The following is a 17,016-nucleotide window of genomic DNA, read 5'->3' on the forward strand; positions in this document are numbered from 1 at the left end:
TTAGTAGAGCTGGAGCTCGAGCTTCATCCTCAGTGCTTGGCCCAGCTCCCCTGCTAAGTAGTTGAGGTGGTTCTTGGCCTCTAGTTTCTGCAGTTCCCTCTTGCGGTACAGGGGTACACTCACGATTTCTAGCAAGTAGGTGCCAGGCACTATTTTCTTGCGGCCCAGGTGCAGGTAGCTGAGCCCCTCTTTTTGGTGGATGCGGAAGTAGCCATCCTCATTCCCATGGGAGATGAGGTACCGCACACGGTTCTCCAGGGGCTCCACAGCTGGCAGAAGCTCCAAGATGTGCTCCTTGTGAGCCAGGTCGGAGAGGTTCAGCGTCATGGACAGAGGAGCATCCACATCCATGCTGGCCAAGTTCACAGTGTGATCCTATGGAAGGAGCCAGACATGTTACTTACAGGTAACAAGAAAAGCTTGTGGCCTGGTAAAGAAAGACTTGATTTAGGAGTTTCTGCCTCATGGGCCACCCCAAGGCAGCTCAGAGAAGTGAGTGCAACTTTTATGGTCCTTACTGTCCCCTAAGAGTTTTGTGGTTCTCTGTATCTCTGAGACAAAACCAGCAAGTCCACAGCCCTCATCTTCAGGGAAAGCTCCAATAAATCTACGTGCATTTTGCTCGAGGCCTGAAAATGCCTCCAAGTCCTATGTGTCCTGAGAAGGCCTGTGAACTTGGGCAAGCCTTTGACAGAGGCCAAAGCTTCCTTTCAAGGAAGAACCCGTATTTAGACTGACAGGTCCAGTCTGGAGCTGAACATTAAGTGCTGATAGTCCCCTGTGGCCCTATTGGACCTGTTGCCCTATCAGCTCCTCTTGCAAGGGAATGTGTGCCTTATTTCTAGGTTGCATGCATCTCCAGCCATTTGTGGCCAAACCACACAAGTGTGTGTCACTTAGAGTGTCCTGACCCTCCTCTGTATATTGTGAACAGTTTTCCATTTCTGCAGGAACTCTGGATTTGGTTGTCTCCATAAACACCCAAGCACTCAGTGAAGGCAGGTACAGAGACAGCTGGCATCTCTGCTTCGGACTGAGACAACCCCACAGGAATGGACACACTGCATGGGATCCACTACAGACAGCCATCCACCAAGTGACTCAGCTCTTGTCTTGCTCCACTCCATCCAGGATGACATAAATTTATTACCTGGTGCCTCTCAGTGCCATTGATGCTGCGTCGCTGGCGACCCCTCTTGGGGTAGCCATTTATCTTGCACTCATAGCAGGTCTCAGGGGAGAGCAGATTGTCTTCATCCTCTTCCTGGGGGGCAGGAAGGTAGGTACCTTTCCCAAAACCCAAGCCAGAAATACAGTGTCTGGTGACAGAAGAGCAGAGAGACCCATCTCAGATTTATGCTTCAAGAAAGAAATCTTACAATTGCCCTCACAGGTTCTTCGTGTGGCACCCAAACAAACATGGGGGATTCATGTCTTGCAAGGTTTGTGCACTGTCTTGTGTACAGTACGTGCTTGGGGGAGATCAGGCCACATCTTATTTAATAAGGCAGTAGGTTTAATCTGTTTGCACCCTGGATTAGATTGCACCTGTGGCAACACTGCAAAACATGCATCCCACACCTCAGGTCCTTGGCTGCCAGTCTCAGGGACCTGAGCTACAAATTGTGGTGGAGTTCGGGCACCATCGCCTGGTATCTGGTTACCTGCAACCCCTACAGAGAGCAGGAGGGACCTCTTAAAAGTGACTTAGAGCACAGGAGAGAAGTGTGAGATTGCTCTCTGTCAGTAGAGAGCACTCAAGCACTCTGCTTCACAAAGTGAAGCTGGGCTGGGCTGGAACAGCATCTAACGCACAGCTGCACTTAAGGATTCATAATGCTGAAAGCTGGTCACTCACAGACAGTGAGTCCTGGGGCAGGAGGTGGAACTGCATAGTGCTGAGGGTCCTTGCAAGGAAGCAGTTCCAGGTTCTGGATCCACCTGAGTCTAAAGGCATCCAAGGCTACAGAAATGGCTCAAGAACCAGACTGGAGATGAGCTGGGGTGAGAACCAGTTACCAGTCTTGCTGATAAAGCTGGGCCAAGGTGGGTGAGTCCTAGCCTCTGAACATCACTCTAGATGCACTTTAAATGTGCTTTATCCAGAGATGCTTAAACAAAGTCTAAGAATGCCCTGCAGCAGAGTCAGCTCAGGAGATTCCCTCTCAGGGAAGTGGCCCTGACACAACAGTCAGAGCTCCCTCCTTTCTTTCTGTTTTTGCTATTACCTCCAAGGTAATCCAACACCCAACATTAACCTGAGCTCCTGTAGGTTATGTGTGGCTGGCCAGCCCTGTCCGTCTACTAGCTCGGGAGTATATGTGAAGGTGTGTGAGTGTGTGCAATCTGCTTTGTACAAGTAAGGCCTGTGGGGATCTGGTGTGGAAATTTAGGCAAAAAGATACAGAGGGGTGGGCTTGGTGCTGTCACAACAGCAAGCACGAGTGGGTACATTCCCATGTTAATGTGCCCCCAGAAGTGTGCCTGGCACCTTCCTAACGGAAAAGATACCAGGTGCCCCAACACTGACCTGTTGGCTGCTCTCTTACCCTTGTCCTGCTCGGAAGTAGCCTCCAGGACATCCACAGAGATAGCCTCCGTCTGTGTTGGAGCAGCCGTAACTGCAGGGGCTGCCACCTACTGAGCATTCATCCACATCCTGGCACCCCCCGAAGGCCTGGTCAAAATCGAAGCCGGATGGACAGACACACTTGAAGCTTCCCAGAGTGTTGTAGCAGGAGGCAGAGCCACAGGCAGTGGGGCTGGAACACTCGTTTTCATCTGCACCCAAAGACAGCAGAACTAGTTAGAAACTCAGTGGAAGAGGATTGCCTTCATTCCCCTTCAATATAGAGAGCTGCTGGCATCAAAAGCAGTGGGAGCTCAGAGACCGGGGCAGGGCAAGAGCAGCAACTCTGGGTAAAGGCATGGCCTGCTTCTGAGGCAGGGCAGGAACTGCAGTGCTGGATTTGCAGAGATGAACCCAGAACCCACCGTCAGAGATGGTCAGGGTGGCTGGAGAGAGACTCAAAGGTAAGGCTCTATCCCACACCCTACAGCTCCAGTATCCAAGAGCCCTCATCCCACACTCACCCACGCACTGATTCCACTGGTAGTGCTGCACGTAGCCCTGGGGACAGCCACAGCGGTAGCCTCCGAGCACATTCTGGCAGCCATGCTGGCACCGATGGTTTCCATCGCACTCATCCACATCTGCAGCAAGGTAACACAACAGACAGCAGTGAGATAAATCCCTGTCCTGTGGGCAGCACCAGGTGCACAGGGACCATGTGCACATGGCACATGCTTGGGACTCAACATCCATCAGGGTGTGCATGTAGGTGGGTGGTTCTTCTGCCTAATTATAGCTCTGCGGCTTGGACTTGATTAAAACCCTCAGTCCCAAGGTCCATGTATATCCCCTTGTAGCTTCTGCTTGGATATTTTTTGCTTTACGGCCTTTTGGTCTGCCTGGACCATTATCAGTTTGTTCTGCCTCATGCTGCCTGTGTTGAACACATACTTTCCTTTAGCTTAGCACTTGGTGTTTTTTTGGGGGGCATGAGGTCTCTCATAGTGAGACAGGTCAATTCCTTTCCTGGATTTCTGGGCTCCCACAGTAAGGAGTGGACCCTTCTTGGCTGGGCAGAGCTACCCCAGAGACTGTGAGTGAGCTAGGAACTTTTCCACATGGAACACGTTTCTGTCAAAGTCCCAGAGACAAAGACCCACCTTCACAGTTGACACCAGAGCTGTCCAGGGAGAATCCTTTCTGACACTCGCAGTTGTAGCTCCCTGGGGTGTTCAGACACTGTCCTTTGGCTCCACACAGAGAGGGCTGAGCTGTGCACTCATTATTGTCTGCAAAACACCGGCAGCTGACTGTAAGTCCAGCCCCAAGGATAGTGCAGCTTTATGGACAGCTGCTTGGCATCTTGGTACTTAGCTCAGCCTTAGTAACAGAGACAAGTCAGATGCACAATCCCAGGGTGGCTGGAGAGGGGCAGACAGCAACTCTCTAGAGAGCTGCAGAACTCTAGGGCCAGAGCTGAGGGGCTGGTAAGTCTCTGATGGGGTTGAAGCTAACCCCCTGGGCACACTTGTGGTGCTGCACAGCATAGCAGTGAATGCTTCTACTCACCAATGCAGGATGAGTGGTGCTGAGTGAAGCCTGGGGGACATTTGCAGTTGAATCCTCCAATAATGTTCACACACAGGAACTGGCAGTTGTGCTGCTTGGTGGAACACTCATCCAAATCTAAAGCAACAAGCATAAGAACACGTGTCTCAGTTTATTTTACTGAGATAATCAGACACGTGTCTCAGTTTATTTTACTGAGATAATCAGACATCTTTGGTGCCTGAGTCAATGACACAGGCATATACATGGTGGTTCTGGGCATATACAGTGGTCCTGGGCAGACCAGGACCCGACACAGACCAGCCTCAGAACACCACACACAAAGTTCTTGCATGGAAATCACAAGTCCAGGGAGCCTCTCCCCACCTCGACTTCTGATTGCCTACAGATATATTTGGGAGCCAGATTTTTCTCTGTCTCTCCTGTAAGCCCCAAGTCCCAGACCCTCCCAGGCTCTCAGACCACCTTACTTGCAGCCTGTGTGAGAGGTGGGCAAAGCCCCAAGCTGGCAGATGGCAGCACAAGGAGGAGCCCTTATGGTGACTCTGACATGCCCGACCCACTTGTAGGATAGATACACACTGGTTCAAGGCTCCTGGGACTCAGCACAGCTTGCAATATGCTGTGCAATCTGTAGGAAGGGGCAAGGAGTATTTTTTTCCTGATGAGACATGTCTAGTGTTTGTAGAGGGATGAAATCAGTTCAGGAGAGTCCAGCAGGGCACCGTTCTCCTTCTCTAGCCTTGTCCTGTGTCTGAACAAAAGGACCTGACTGGTCTGTCACACGTTAATCAGCTCGTGCAGTCTCCAAGTTGTCAGAGATGAGGCAGGATCTCTGCTGCCTCCTTCTCCTGGGTGAATACCTTTGCAGATCTTCCCATCTTCTTGTAGAATATACCCTCGGGGACACGAGCACTGGTAGCTGCCCTCTGTGTTCTTGCAGATGAAGTTACATGGCTTAGGGGACTGGTTACATTCATCCAGATCTGGATTCGAGAGACACAAGGCAGAGCATTCACAGGCTGTGCTGTTGAATGGGGTCCTCAGACAAATGCATCTTTTGAATGGGGTCCCCATTCCCTGCCCCAGGCAAATGCATCTTTTCCACTCTCCAGGAAGCAGGTGAGCAGAAGAGTAGAGCGTTGAGGGAGCACCCCTGTTGGAGCCACCACAACAAATCTAGGAGATCTCCTAAGGAAAAGGGCTGAATCACCTCCCTGCTCAGACATATGATGTGGTGTGACCTGGTGTATCTGAGTGTATCTTGCCCAGTTCCTTCCTGGCTGAGGAGACGGGTGTATGCTCCTCTTGAGTGCTAGGAACATCAGGGATGGGGTCAGGCCCCTATTTCTGGGCGCTGTCACCTCTGCCCTGCAGGGAGTGGCAGCAATGGGCTCTGAAAACGGCCCATAACTTCGAGCAAGGCTGGATGGCACAGAGCTGGAGAAAGGTCCCAGATGTTCAGAGAAGAATCCTGGCCTGGTGCTCAAGGTCGTATCTGCCCTTCACACACAGCTTAGTTTCTGAGAGCCGAGACCTCTTTTCCACTCTGTACCTAGGACACTGCTGCTGGCATGGTCCTGAACACCATCTCAATACTGGAAGTGTGGCACATCTTCTTCCTCCTCATTTCCTATTCCTATTTCCTATCATTTCCCAGATTCCTGTAGCTATGATTCCAGGGGTGCCTTTTATGTCAACATCTGGATTCCCCAAGTGGCATTCAGGCTGGCTGGAGCCTGTTGGTCTGCCAGTGAAAGGTCTGGCTGCTCACAAACCTTCATCTCTGGATCTCTTCACACACCCACCCCCTGCACCCCCATGTCCCTGTGACCCCTGCAGTCAGTGGGAGATAATAAGGACCCTGGGTTTTAAAGAGTTAAACAGCAGGGAGGGATGACTTTGATGTATTGCCATACAATAGGACAAAGTCTGCAGAGCCCTGCCATCTATACACAGGGCAGTAGGGACAGAGGTGGAGACCAGGACCCAGGTGCGGGCTACAGGACCCTCTCTGCATGCTGAAAAGCAGGGGAAGAGGGAGGCCTGCCAAGGCCAAGGGCTGTACAGAGAAATTACAGAGTCACAGAATGGTCAAGGTTGGAAGGGACCTCTGCAGATCTAGTCCAACCCCCTGCCAGGCAGGGTCACTTAGAGCACGTTGCACAGGATGGCATCCAGGAGGGTTTTGAATATCTCCAGAGGAGACTCCACAGCCTCCCTGGGCAACCTGTTCCAGTGCTCTGTCACCCTCCCAGGAAAGAATGGGTTTCCTTCTTCTGACTTACCCACACAGGCTGTGCCTGTGATGTCTGCGGTGTAGCCCAGCCTGCAGTGGCAGCGGAAGGAACCGATGCTGTTGATGCACTGCCCATTCTTGCAGAGGTTGGGCAGTACCTTGCACTCATCGATGTCTGTGAGAGGGAGAGAAGGACCTGTTACTGCCAATGTTGCCTTGGACCCCATGCTCCTGTGACTATGCTCTGCCAGGGCAACTCAGGCCCTCTCTGAGAGCCAGAGATTACATGCAGGGAGTTGTAAATAATGTCACAGAGGCAACTTGTCTGCTCCAGGCACTGTGTAGACCTTTCCCAGTCAGTTTCCAGTGGAATTCTGCTTGTACCCACGTTTCTGCTTTCTCTTCTCTGCACTAAATTTGCTTTGGCCCCCAGCTCACCTCTCCCATCGGTAGAGTACCCTGGACCATGAGGACACATTTTCTTGTACTGGGCAGTTCCAGGAAGGGGGCAGAGCTCACACTGGGGGCCCCAGCTGCGCCCACTGTTGCAGCAGCACTCAGATTTGGTGACCAGGTTACGGTTGGTGGAGGACATCTGGCACATGGTTTGCAGCACTTCGGTGAAGCAGAATCCCTGGCGGGTGTCTGGATAGAGAGAGTGGGGAGACAAGTTCAGGATGTGAGACGATGTCAGCACCAAGGATAACGGAGCAACCTGACCCGCCTGTGTCAATTCCAGCATGGATCTAGGGTGCTTTGGATAATGTGAAAGGCAAAGGTGATGCCCCAGCAACCCGTCTTCTGGGGCAACCCAGGCCATTCCCTGCAGGCTGGGACCTGGGTGTCCAGGCTAGTCCCTGACTCTATCCTTTCCAAGTGTCCTTTCACAGACTTTATCATCTCTTGTACTCAGAAACACTCCCTGGCACCGCTTGAAATTGCAGCCTGACCCGAGGATGGCAGCTCCCACTTTCTGGGATAGATGAAGTAGTTCAACATTTTCAAATATTCACTTGGGCAAATTCCCCTCCGATATCCTGAAGCACCTGAAAAGCGACACCTGCTACTGACAAGAGACTGCTCAAGACCCACCAGGACATGGTAATTACCGATACACTCTGTGCCAGAGGGGCTGACTTCAAAGCCTTCATTGCAATCACAGCGGTAACTTCCCACTGTGTTGATGCAGCGGCCGTTGGGGCAGATTCCAGGCTTGGTGCGACATTCGTTCTCATCTAGGAAGGAAGGAGCCATAAAGAGCTGCAGTGAGGCCCAGGACAAACTGCAGCTTTCCATGAGTTCCCATGCTAGCACTCAGTTTGAAAATCCCTCACACAATCCCTGAGGAACACTCCCACATTCTCAGACAGCTGAGAAACACATTCATTTTCCTTGGACCTCCCCCAAAGCAGGGCGGCTGAGTGCCCAGCCCTGGTTTGCACATTCTCCACCTGCAAGTCCAAGCTGCCAGACCAGGAGTGGATCTGGGCACAACACGCATTCTGTTTGTACCTAATACTGTACAGGTCTGGGTTAGCCAGCACTGGCCCTTCCAAAAGCAGCTCAGTGCAAAGAGGCTTGACACAGACATGGAAAAAATCAGGAGAAAGGACACTAGGTGCAATGCGTCATCCTGTGCTGGAACACATGGGTCCACTGATGAGCAGAGATTTGGGTGTGCAGGCATCTAGTAAAACAAGAACTTCTGACCCATGAGGTACCCCAGAACGGACTTGTTTGACAGGATATCAATGAAGGCTACAGGTCTCCACCTAGGATGGTCTACAGCTCCACTGGGAAACCCTCCCAGCCTGGTCCTTGGTACCTGTGCAGCCATCTCCGTCAGGCCTGCGTTGCATTCCTGGTGGGCAGATGCACATGAAGGTGCCAATGAGATTCTTGCACAGCATTCCTCGAGACTCACAGTCGTGCAGACCCTCTACACACTCATCCAGATCTGCAAGGGAGAACTTCATGAGACCGTGTTCATCCTTCCAGATCTACACCACTGTGGGGGCACCTAAAGACCAAGTGCTCACATCTGCAGTGCTCTGTCAATCCCTACTGCCTTGGTCAAGGCTGGCTGGCACACAACATGGACACCAGGGTAGATGTGAGAGTGAACACAAGCCAAGAGACACCAGCCCAGAAGTCCTGCCTTCTCTCTGTACAGCACCAGAGACAGGCTAAGGGCCAGGCTCTTGGGAGCGTGTGGGACCCAAATGGGCCCAGATGGCTGCAGAAGGGGTATTTTACCTCTGCACATCCTTCTGTCTTCTCGGAGGGCGTATCCAGATGGACAAGTGCACTCGTAGGAGCCAAAGGTGTTGATGCAGCGGAAGGCACAGAGCAGGGGATTCAGTGCACATTCGTTAATATCTGGGAGGCAGGAGAGAGGGGAGAGCTTGACTCTGTGCTCTGAATGGGATCAGCTCGACAGTAATGTCAGTGGACCTCCCCAGGAAGACTCTCTGCCTGTGCAGGCATCTCATGAGAACTTTCTGCGCTTCACCAAGGCTTCCTGTCATGGTCTGCTCTTGCAGAAGGACAGACGCATGGTGTCTGAGCAACTGCGATGGAGACAGGACCTTGGTGAGGCAGCTCCTGCCTTCAGGTAGGCCTCCAGCACTCACCCTGGGCTCTGGTCTCAGAAGAAGCCAAAGGGGACCAGCTGTGATGTACACGGAGGTAGGGACTAGCCAGGCTGACCTGATTGCTGCTCACTCACCCAGGCAGTGATGAAGTGGGGATATGAACACAGCCTAGATATGGCTATGGTTTTCTGGGTACCCAATTGGTACCCAATTTGTGTACAGGTGGCTAGGGAGGCAGGTGGATGAAGGACCCTGTGGGAACCACTGCCACTGTTGGGGCTAGGCACAGATTTAGCAAAGAGAATAAGGCACTTGCTGTCCCCAGAGAGTCTGTAGAAATGTGAGAATTTTGGAAAAGAGGCAGGGTACTGCAAGGACCATCAGGGAAGAATAAAAACCTTGTAAAGGACAAAAGGGACTCCCCAGATATCTGCTTCACACTTTTCTATGTGACATTAACCCCCAACAACCCAAGACAAGAAGACCACAGCTGCAGTGTGTCCCAGGAGAGCTAAGAAGACTCATTATATCAGCCCTACATGTCCACCATTCTTCACTGGCTGGGGATTTCCCAGGTAAAATACCCATCTTGTGTGAGAGAGAAAGCAAAAAACATGTCAGCGATCCCTGCCAGTTTGGCTGTGGGAAACATTCTCCCAGACCTCAGCCAGACTGGCTCTTAAAGTTTGAGCAAAACCCATCATTTGGAAGGAAGCTGGAGCAGGAAACCCATGGGCTCCTCACAGAAAGTTCAAACTCTTCAGCTCTTCCCTTACATCTCCCAGCCAGGATGGAGTAATGTAACATGACTTCGGTAAGTGAAAGACTCCAGAGTCCAAATCTGGCTGGGAGAGTGTTATCCAAGCTAAAGGGATAGTGGAAAGAAGGAAGGTGTTTACTTGATTTCTCCCACCTCTCACCCCGGAGCTGTGCAATGGGGGGGTGAAGGCAGCCCCACAGCAGTGTTACCTTCGCATGTCATCATGGGACCTGGCTCAAAGCCCTCGTCACAAGCACACTCGAAGCCTCCCACCACGTTGGTGCAGGTACCATTCCCACAAGGGTTGCCAATGGAGCATTCATCTGTATCTGAAGGAAGCCAGGACTGTGTTAAGTGGATGAGTTACATAGGAAAGACGCAGGCAGAGCATTCAAAAAGGCCCAGCAAAGTCAGGAGCCAGGGTTAAAAAAGGAAGGGGCAGGGGAGAAGTAAATTCAAAAATCTTTCTTTTCACACATGAGCATGCTCACAGACTTTAACATCAGGAGGATAAATGCAAGAGGGAGCGGTGCTTCCCACTCAGACCCTTACCTACACAATTGACTCCTGTGTAATCCAGGTTGTACCCAAAGGGGCACTCGCAGCGGAAGGAGCCGTCAGTGTTAATGCAGGCCCCATTTATGCAGACACCCAGGTTCTCTGAGCATTCATTCACATCTAGAGGGGAAACCAAGGCAACGAAACCTCATGTGAGCATGTGGCCAGAAACATCTCTGTCTTCTCCAGGGCTGGTGAGCAGAGACAATGGGCTTGGGAGGGCACCCAGTCCTACATCCCTCCCTTGCTGCCACTGTGATGCAACCCTACTCTCCAGATAGCCTAAGTTTGGTTGCTTCTACGCTGATGTCCCTCACACCCACAGGACACATTTCTTCTCATCCCTAAATCAGTTTTTACCTTCTCGGGTGTCACCTGGGCCTGGGATGGCTCCATGACCATAAGGACACAGCTCCTGGAAGGCAACTGGAATAAAGTAGAAAAGTGAGATATGCTTAGACATGCTTACACCCTCAGAGCTGTATGGGAAACACTTATGCCTGCCTTGCATCTGGAAGCACTGAGATACTTTTGCCTTATCTAAAGTCCCACCAAGAAACAAGAGCATATCCAAAACAGAACTAAGCAATCCATTTCCCAATAACCTGACTATGGTTGCTGGAGGCTCAGGGAATATTGCAGTCTAGTAAGGGCTACTAGGTTTCAAAGCAGTACTCCCGAGATGAAGGAGCTGTCTCTGCTGGACAGCTCTCATAGCAGGTTGTCCGGCCTAACCTGCACACTTTCCCCATACTGCTCACGTTGGAGGCACACACAGACACATCTCCCATGGAGCTGGGGCTCAGCACTCCTACCATTCCCTTCCTGTGGGCAGAGCTCACACGGGTCTCCCCAGCCTTCTCCTGGCATCTTGCTGCAGCAACACCGAGCCTTGGTGGTGTTGAAGGCCTTCGGGACAGAGCACTTCCCATTGTCAAAACGAGTGAAGCAGAAGCTCTGGCGAGTGTCTGTGGAAGGACAGTGAAATGCACAGGTCATTGCAGACATCCAGTGGTTATGCAATCCTCCCCTTTCCCCTTCAGTATGAGGAAGGTCCTCTTCTGGACACTTGTGTCCAGGATGGCTCTAGAGGCAGGCAGTGCTGCTGCAGAGGAAGGGAGCAGCCCACACACCCCTAAATTTTGGCTCAGAGACACCAAGTTGTCCTGGAGCTGTGCATAAACTGGTGGCAAACCAGGATATTTTATTATCATGCCTCCCTTCCCTTCCTCCCTCTCCCCCCAACACTCTCTGTCTTGAGCACACCCCTAAGAGGGCACAGCAGGCAGCAATAGTGCTGTGCCAGCTCCTGACTCTATCTGTGGTGTTTGTGTTAGATAGAATCATTCAGGTTGGAAAAGACCTCTAAGATCATCTAGTCCAACCATCCCCCTACCACCAACATTGCCCACTAAACCATGTCCCCAGGTACCACATCTACCCTCTTCTTAAAACACCTGCAAGGATGGTGACTCCACCACCTCCCTGGGCAACCTACTCCAATGCCTAACCACTCTTTCTGAGAAGAAATTTTTCATGAAATCCAACCTGAACCTCCCCTGGCGCAACTTGAGGCCATTCCCTCTTGTCCTAACGTTTACCATGTCCTGTACTTCCTCACCATCCTGCAGGCAGAGCCACACTCACCAAAGCACCGTCGTCCGTTATCAGACAGCACAAAGCCAGGAGGGCAGACACACTGGAAGCTGCCAGGAGTATTGGTGCACGTCCCGAAGAGGCAGATGTTGGGCTCCTCCTCACATTCGTTGATATCTGGGACCATTGCAGATGCATTACTTACAGAGCAGCCAAGGGTCACTCCTTTGCTCGTTACATTAAAAGCAGGTGAAGTCAGGATGTTTGGGGAGCTCTGTTGCTCACAGGTCATCACCCCTCTTGGGGACAGAAAGCCTGGCCTTACCCTTTAACCCACCTTCAGGGCAAATGGGACAATTGAAGAGGTCAGGGTACAGCAAAACCACTGACCCTCTCCTGTCCTGGCAGCAGGCCTTGCCTTGCTCTGTGTCCAATTGCTTTCAAGAGGATATTTGGGGGGTGGTGATGCATGCCCCAGGCCACCCAGGAAGAATATGGTTGCTCTGAGAATAGTCCAAGGTGACCACATGCTGTGCTAAGAATGGAGGAGACAGAGAGCCAACATTACCAATGCAGTTGTCGTTCTGTACTTCATACCCAGGGGGGCAAATACAGCGGAAGGAGCCCTCCAGGTTCTGGCAGGTGCCGGGGGAGCAGGTCCCAGGCAGGCTCACGCACTCATTGATGTCTGCAGAGGAGGGGAAATAAGCAATGGCAGTGTCTGTGCTCAGCTCTGAGAATTCAGGTGGAGGGTACCTTTTCTGCAGTGTGGTGGACATAAGTAACCAGGGTACAACAAGCCTGTCTGTCCCTGCAGCCCCAGAGGCTGCACCAGCACTGGGACCATCTCTAGCAAAGCCAGTCCTGCCTTGCAGGGCAGTTCTTAAGGTATTGCTGGTACGACTCTGCATGCTTTAGGAGCGTGGACAAGACAATATTTGCCCTCTCTGTCTGCAGGTCTCAGCTGGTTGAAAGACACTAGCATGACTGTTCCTGGCATTGCTGGAACAGAGACGCAGGCGTAGTGGGGTCCAATCCAGTTTTCCATTGGCAGTCAAATGACAGTGCTTTGACTTGACAGGACTTGGGGCAGACCAAGTCTACCACTTTAGGTAGACCAGCTTGGGGACCGGGTCTCTTAGCACTACACCGTGCCAGCCATGCCAGCATACGGCGTAACTCACTGAGAAGGACTAGCCTGCTCCCCGTACACTCACCTACACAGTTCTTCCCATCAGGGGTCCGGTCATAACCCTCTTGGCACAGGCACTGGAAGGAGCCGATGCTATTGATGCACTGGCCATTTCGACATACCTGCCCCACCAGGGAGGAACACTCATCAATGTCTGTGGGAGGGAAATGACAAGAACAGTGGGAAGAGATATGCACAGCGTGAGTGTCAGTGTACCACCTTCACCAGCCCCTTATTTCTGACTGGTAACACATCCAACTACCCCCATAGCCACTGACAGGTAACCCTCAGCCATCACTCTTAAAACAGCTGCCATGTGGCACCCAGAGTCACCCTCTGCATGCCACTGTGTGACACCCAGGGAGTGCCCCTCAGCTCTTGCCAGATGACACCAATCATCCCGTTACCCGTGTGGTCGGGACTGCATGTAACTCACCCATGCAGTCATTATTGTGTGTTAGCTCAAAGCCAGGGAAGCAAAGGCAGTTGTAGGAGCCAACCGTGTTCTTGCAGGTCCCATTTCCACAAGGTTGCCGGTCACATTCATCAATATCTGCAGGGAAACGGACACAGATGATTGAGGGGCGATGTGAGCTGAGAGACACTGTCTTGGATGTGCAGACAGGGTCCAGAGAGCTGCACACGTCTATGGATTTGCAAGGCCAGTGTCCTGGTTTCAGGTAGGACAGAGTTAATTTTCCTCCTAGTAGCTGGCAGGGTGCTATGTTTTGGATTAGAATGAGAAGAGCGCTGATAACATGCTGATGTTTTCATTGTTGTAGAGCAGTGCTTACACCAAGCCAAGGACTTTTCAGCTTCTCGCTCTGTCCTGCTAGCGAGCAGGCTAGGGATGCAGCAGGAGCTGGGAGGGGACAGACCCAGGACAGCTGACCCAAACTGGCCAAAGGGGTATTCCATACCATCTGACGTCATGCTGAACAATATATAGGGGTGGCTAGCCGGGGTGGAGGGGGGGGCCGGCTGCTCGGGGATAGGCTGGGCATCGGTCAACGGGTGGTGAGCAATTGCATTGTGCATCACTTATTTCGTACACATTATTACTATTAATACTATTATTATTATTATTATTATTATTATTGTTGTTGTTGTTGTTGTTGTTCTTGTTATTCTTTTCCCTGTCTTAATAAACTGTCTTTATCTCAACTCACAGACTTCACTTTCCCGTTTCTCTCCCCCATCCTGGAGAGGGAGGGGGGAGGGTGAGCGAACAGCTGTGTGGTGTTTGGCTGCCAGCCGGGCTAAACCACAACAGCCAGCCTGGGATTAAGAGGACACAGAGGCCATGTCCTTGGCTGTCCTTGGCACTACCCAGCAGGTGCTGGGGAGAGCTCACGTCCATCCTGATATAGTGATTCACACAAAAGGACATTGCAGGGCTGGGGCAGTCACACTGACCCATGCACATGGTCTGCTCCCCGGTGGCCTTGAAGCCGTTATGACAGATGCAGATGTAGCTGCCCTCGGTGTCAACGCAGTCCCCATGGCTGCAGACATTGGGAATCTCCTGGCATTCATTGCGACCTAAAACAAAACAAAGTGGGCACCAGTGAGCAGAAGGGATGGACCAAATGGGAGAAGTCAAGGTGCTAACCTTTTGCAGACCCCTGCTTGCTGTGTTTGTGAGCAACAGCGCAGCAGAATGGGATCTGAGTTTTCTGAGAGATGGCTCTTCACAGAGAAGAAGCAAGAGGATTTTTTGATCTGCAATCTCTAAAAAAGTAAGTTTCATTAAAGCAAATGGCCTGAGCTGCCAAACTAAAGCTGTAATTCACAGAGATCCTTTTTCACCCCCAGGGGCCCACAGTCCCTTGGAATTATTCTAAAAGTGTAGGCATCCCATAATCACAGCACAGGTCCCCAAGCTTGACAAAAGACCAGGAACCAGTGCATGGGTCTGGCATATCCTTCATCCTGTCCTTCCTTTGGTCCACACAGGGTGGTCTGCAAAGCCAGATGAATAGCCTAGGGGAGTCAGCACCTCCCACACGTGCCTTTAGAATAGGTAGCAAACAGCTCCCATCTTACCCACGCAGGCTCCGCTCGGCGACAGCTTGTATCCGGTTGAGCATTCGCACCTGTAACTGCCGGGGATGTTGATGCAGTCAGCATTGCGCTGGCAGAGGTTCTCCCCACTGCTGCATTCATCAATGTCTGCGGGAGGAGAGAAGTGCACACCTTGACTGAGCAGAGTGCCAACAACTCACCAGACATTATCCTGGTAGGGCTGGAGAGGCTAATTGGAATCAACTGAATTTTTACCCTTGGTTTGTTCCAAGAAGTCTCATCATTTTTCTATTGTTTTGCAATAAAATAATGCATCTTAGGTATAATTCAACTCTTTTAAACAATACATTTACAACACATTGTAAACAACATTTACAAACACTAAAAAAAACCAAAACAATCCAAAAAACAAACAAACAAACAAACAAACCCCACTAAAACCAGAGGAGGAGAAAACCAGAAAGGAATATTCATAAAAATCAGTTTGTTTTTTTTTTTGTCCAAGATTTGATGTAGAAAAGTCAAATAATTTCAAGAAGGCTGAGAATGTGTGGATTCTATCTATGTCCGGCTGACAGCGCTGACCCTGATGCCCCATGAGCTGGGGAGATGCTAGTGCTACGCTGAGCCCCCCCACCCCTGTATGCACCCTTGGCAGCACTGTCCTGGCTGCTCTGTTACCTTCACAGATGAGCAGGATGTTGTTGTAGCTGAATCCAATGGGGCACTCGCATCGGAAGCTGCCAATTTGATTGATGCAGACACCATTTGTGCAGATAGCAGGGATCTCACTGCACTCATCAATATCTAGACACAGATAACATTTGTCATCAAACCAGGAAGGCGCAAAGGAAGAAAGCACCCCCCATAACCAGAATACTATTGCCCTTGTTCATTCTAGAAAGAAGATTTATCAGGGAAAGGCCACCAGGCAACCAGTGGAGCAACTCTTGCAGGATTATTACTGGATCCTGCAGATAGTGCCAGGCTAGGACCGCTCTGCAGAATTCTGCCTACACAACAGAGCCACACAAGACTGTAAGTCACAGGAGCCATAGGACTGCTGGCAGAGCCTGCACAGCACACGCTGGGAAGGATCCTACTCAGGACATCCACCTTGCTTTGTCCGAGTATACTGCTGCAGTAACATAGACACTAGCTCAGGCTGTGATACCAGGCTGGAACTGGGAAGATCAGGGAGGCCACTGAAACACTGAGATGGCTTGTGGGGCCCTGACTCTTATCTCTGTGTTCAGTACAATTCACCACCAGGCCTGCCAGCCCTGCAGTCCCACACAAGTGACTGACACGTTCTGTAGCATGGCCCATGCTTCTAAACTCTTGCTTCCTTGGAGTGGAAGATGAAGTCATCTCCCTCCTTTTCATTCTCTTGGCGTCAGGTTGGCAATGCCATGATCAGGTGAAGCAATGATTAATTAATCTGTTGTCTCACAAGCTTCCATCTTTCAGGACTGCAGAACTTCCATAGACACTCCACAAATTCCATAGCTTTCACCAGCACCTCTGACTTTCCATCTACCAAAATACAAACCTGAAACATCAGCTCTCAGCACCCTGAGGCTGTAATGCCTGTGCTGCTAGCAGTGCAAATGCCAGGTCTATCACACGTGAATTCTAGATCTACCTGGCTACAGGCTACTGGCTACTGTCTGTGGTCACTGGCCACCCATCTGTCCAGGTAGCACTGAGACCAACAGACAACTGCAAATGTGGAGAGCTCTGAGCAGCCCAGGCACTCTGGACACAGTCCTGAAGGCTTGGTGAACTGCTTGCAACCATGTTTGCCACCTCTTTCCCTTCTCTCTTCTACTCAAGGCTTAATTTGCTGAGGGAATGGAAGCAAACATGCTTACAGACACTGCGGGGAGAAAGTAGAAGGGTTGAGAGCAG

General features: G+C 51.2%; 1 protein-coding gene across 1 annotated transcript in view; it reads right to left on the reverse strand.

Moving 5' to 3' along the window:
• Positions 1-17,016, reverse strand: part of LOC118258995 (fibrillin-2) — a 111,196-nt gene continuing 94,180 nt past the window's right edge. The window contains exons 42-64 of the mRNA XM_035568150.2: positions 15,787-15,912; positions 15,127-15,252; positions 14,497-14,622; positions 13,517-13,633; positions 13,106-13,234; positions 12,457-12,576; positions 11,940-12,065; positions 11,108-11,260; positions 10,653-10,718; positions 10,287-10,412; positions 9,944-10,063; positions 8,637-8,759; positions 8,206-8,337; positions 7,490-7,615; positions 6,819-7,025; positions 6,430-6,555; positions 5,005-5,127; positions 4,142-4,258; positions 3,733-3,861; positions 3,094-3,213; positions 2,550-2,781; positions 1,151-1,319; positions 1-375 (exon numbers count right to left, since the gene is read on the reverse strand). Coding sequence (XP_035424043.2) covers positions 1-375; positions 1,151-1,319; positions 2,550-2,781; positions 3,094-3,213; positions 3,733-3,861; positions 4,142-4,258; positions 5,005-5,127; positions 6,430-6,555; positions 6,819-7,025; positions 7,490-7,615; positions 8,206-8,337; positions 8,637-8,759; positions 9,944-10,063; positions 10,287-10,412; positions 10,653-10,718; positions 11,108-11,260; positions 11,940-12,065; positions 12,457-12,576; positions 13,106-13,234; positions 13,517-13,633; positions 14,497-14,622; positions 15,127-15,252; positions 15,787-15,912 — 3,314 coding nt within the window. The remainder of the gene's footprint in view (positions 376-1,150; positions 1,320-2,549; positions 2,782-3,093; positions 3,214-3,732; positions 3,862-4,141; positions 4,259-5,004; positions 5,128-6,429; positions 6,556-6,818; positions 7,026-7,489; positions 7,616-8,205; positions 8,338-8,636; positions 8,760-9,943; positions 10,064-10,286; positions 10,413-10,652; positions 10,719-11,107; positions 11,261-11,939; positions 12,066-12,456; positions 12,577-13,105; positions 13,235-13,516; positions 13,634-14,496; positions 14,623-15,126; positions 15,253-15,786; positions 15,913-17,016) is intronic.

The sequence above is a fragment of the Cygnus atratus genome, chromosome 26 (genome assembly GCF_013377495.2).
Source record: "Cygnus atratus isolate AKBS03 ecotype Queensland, Australia chromosome 26, CAtr_DNAZoo_HiC_assembly, whole genome shotgun sequence".
Classification (NCBI taxonomy): Eukaryota; Metazoa; Chordata; class Aves; order Anseriformes; family Anatidae; genus Cygnus; species Cygnus atratus.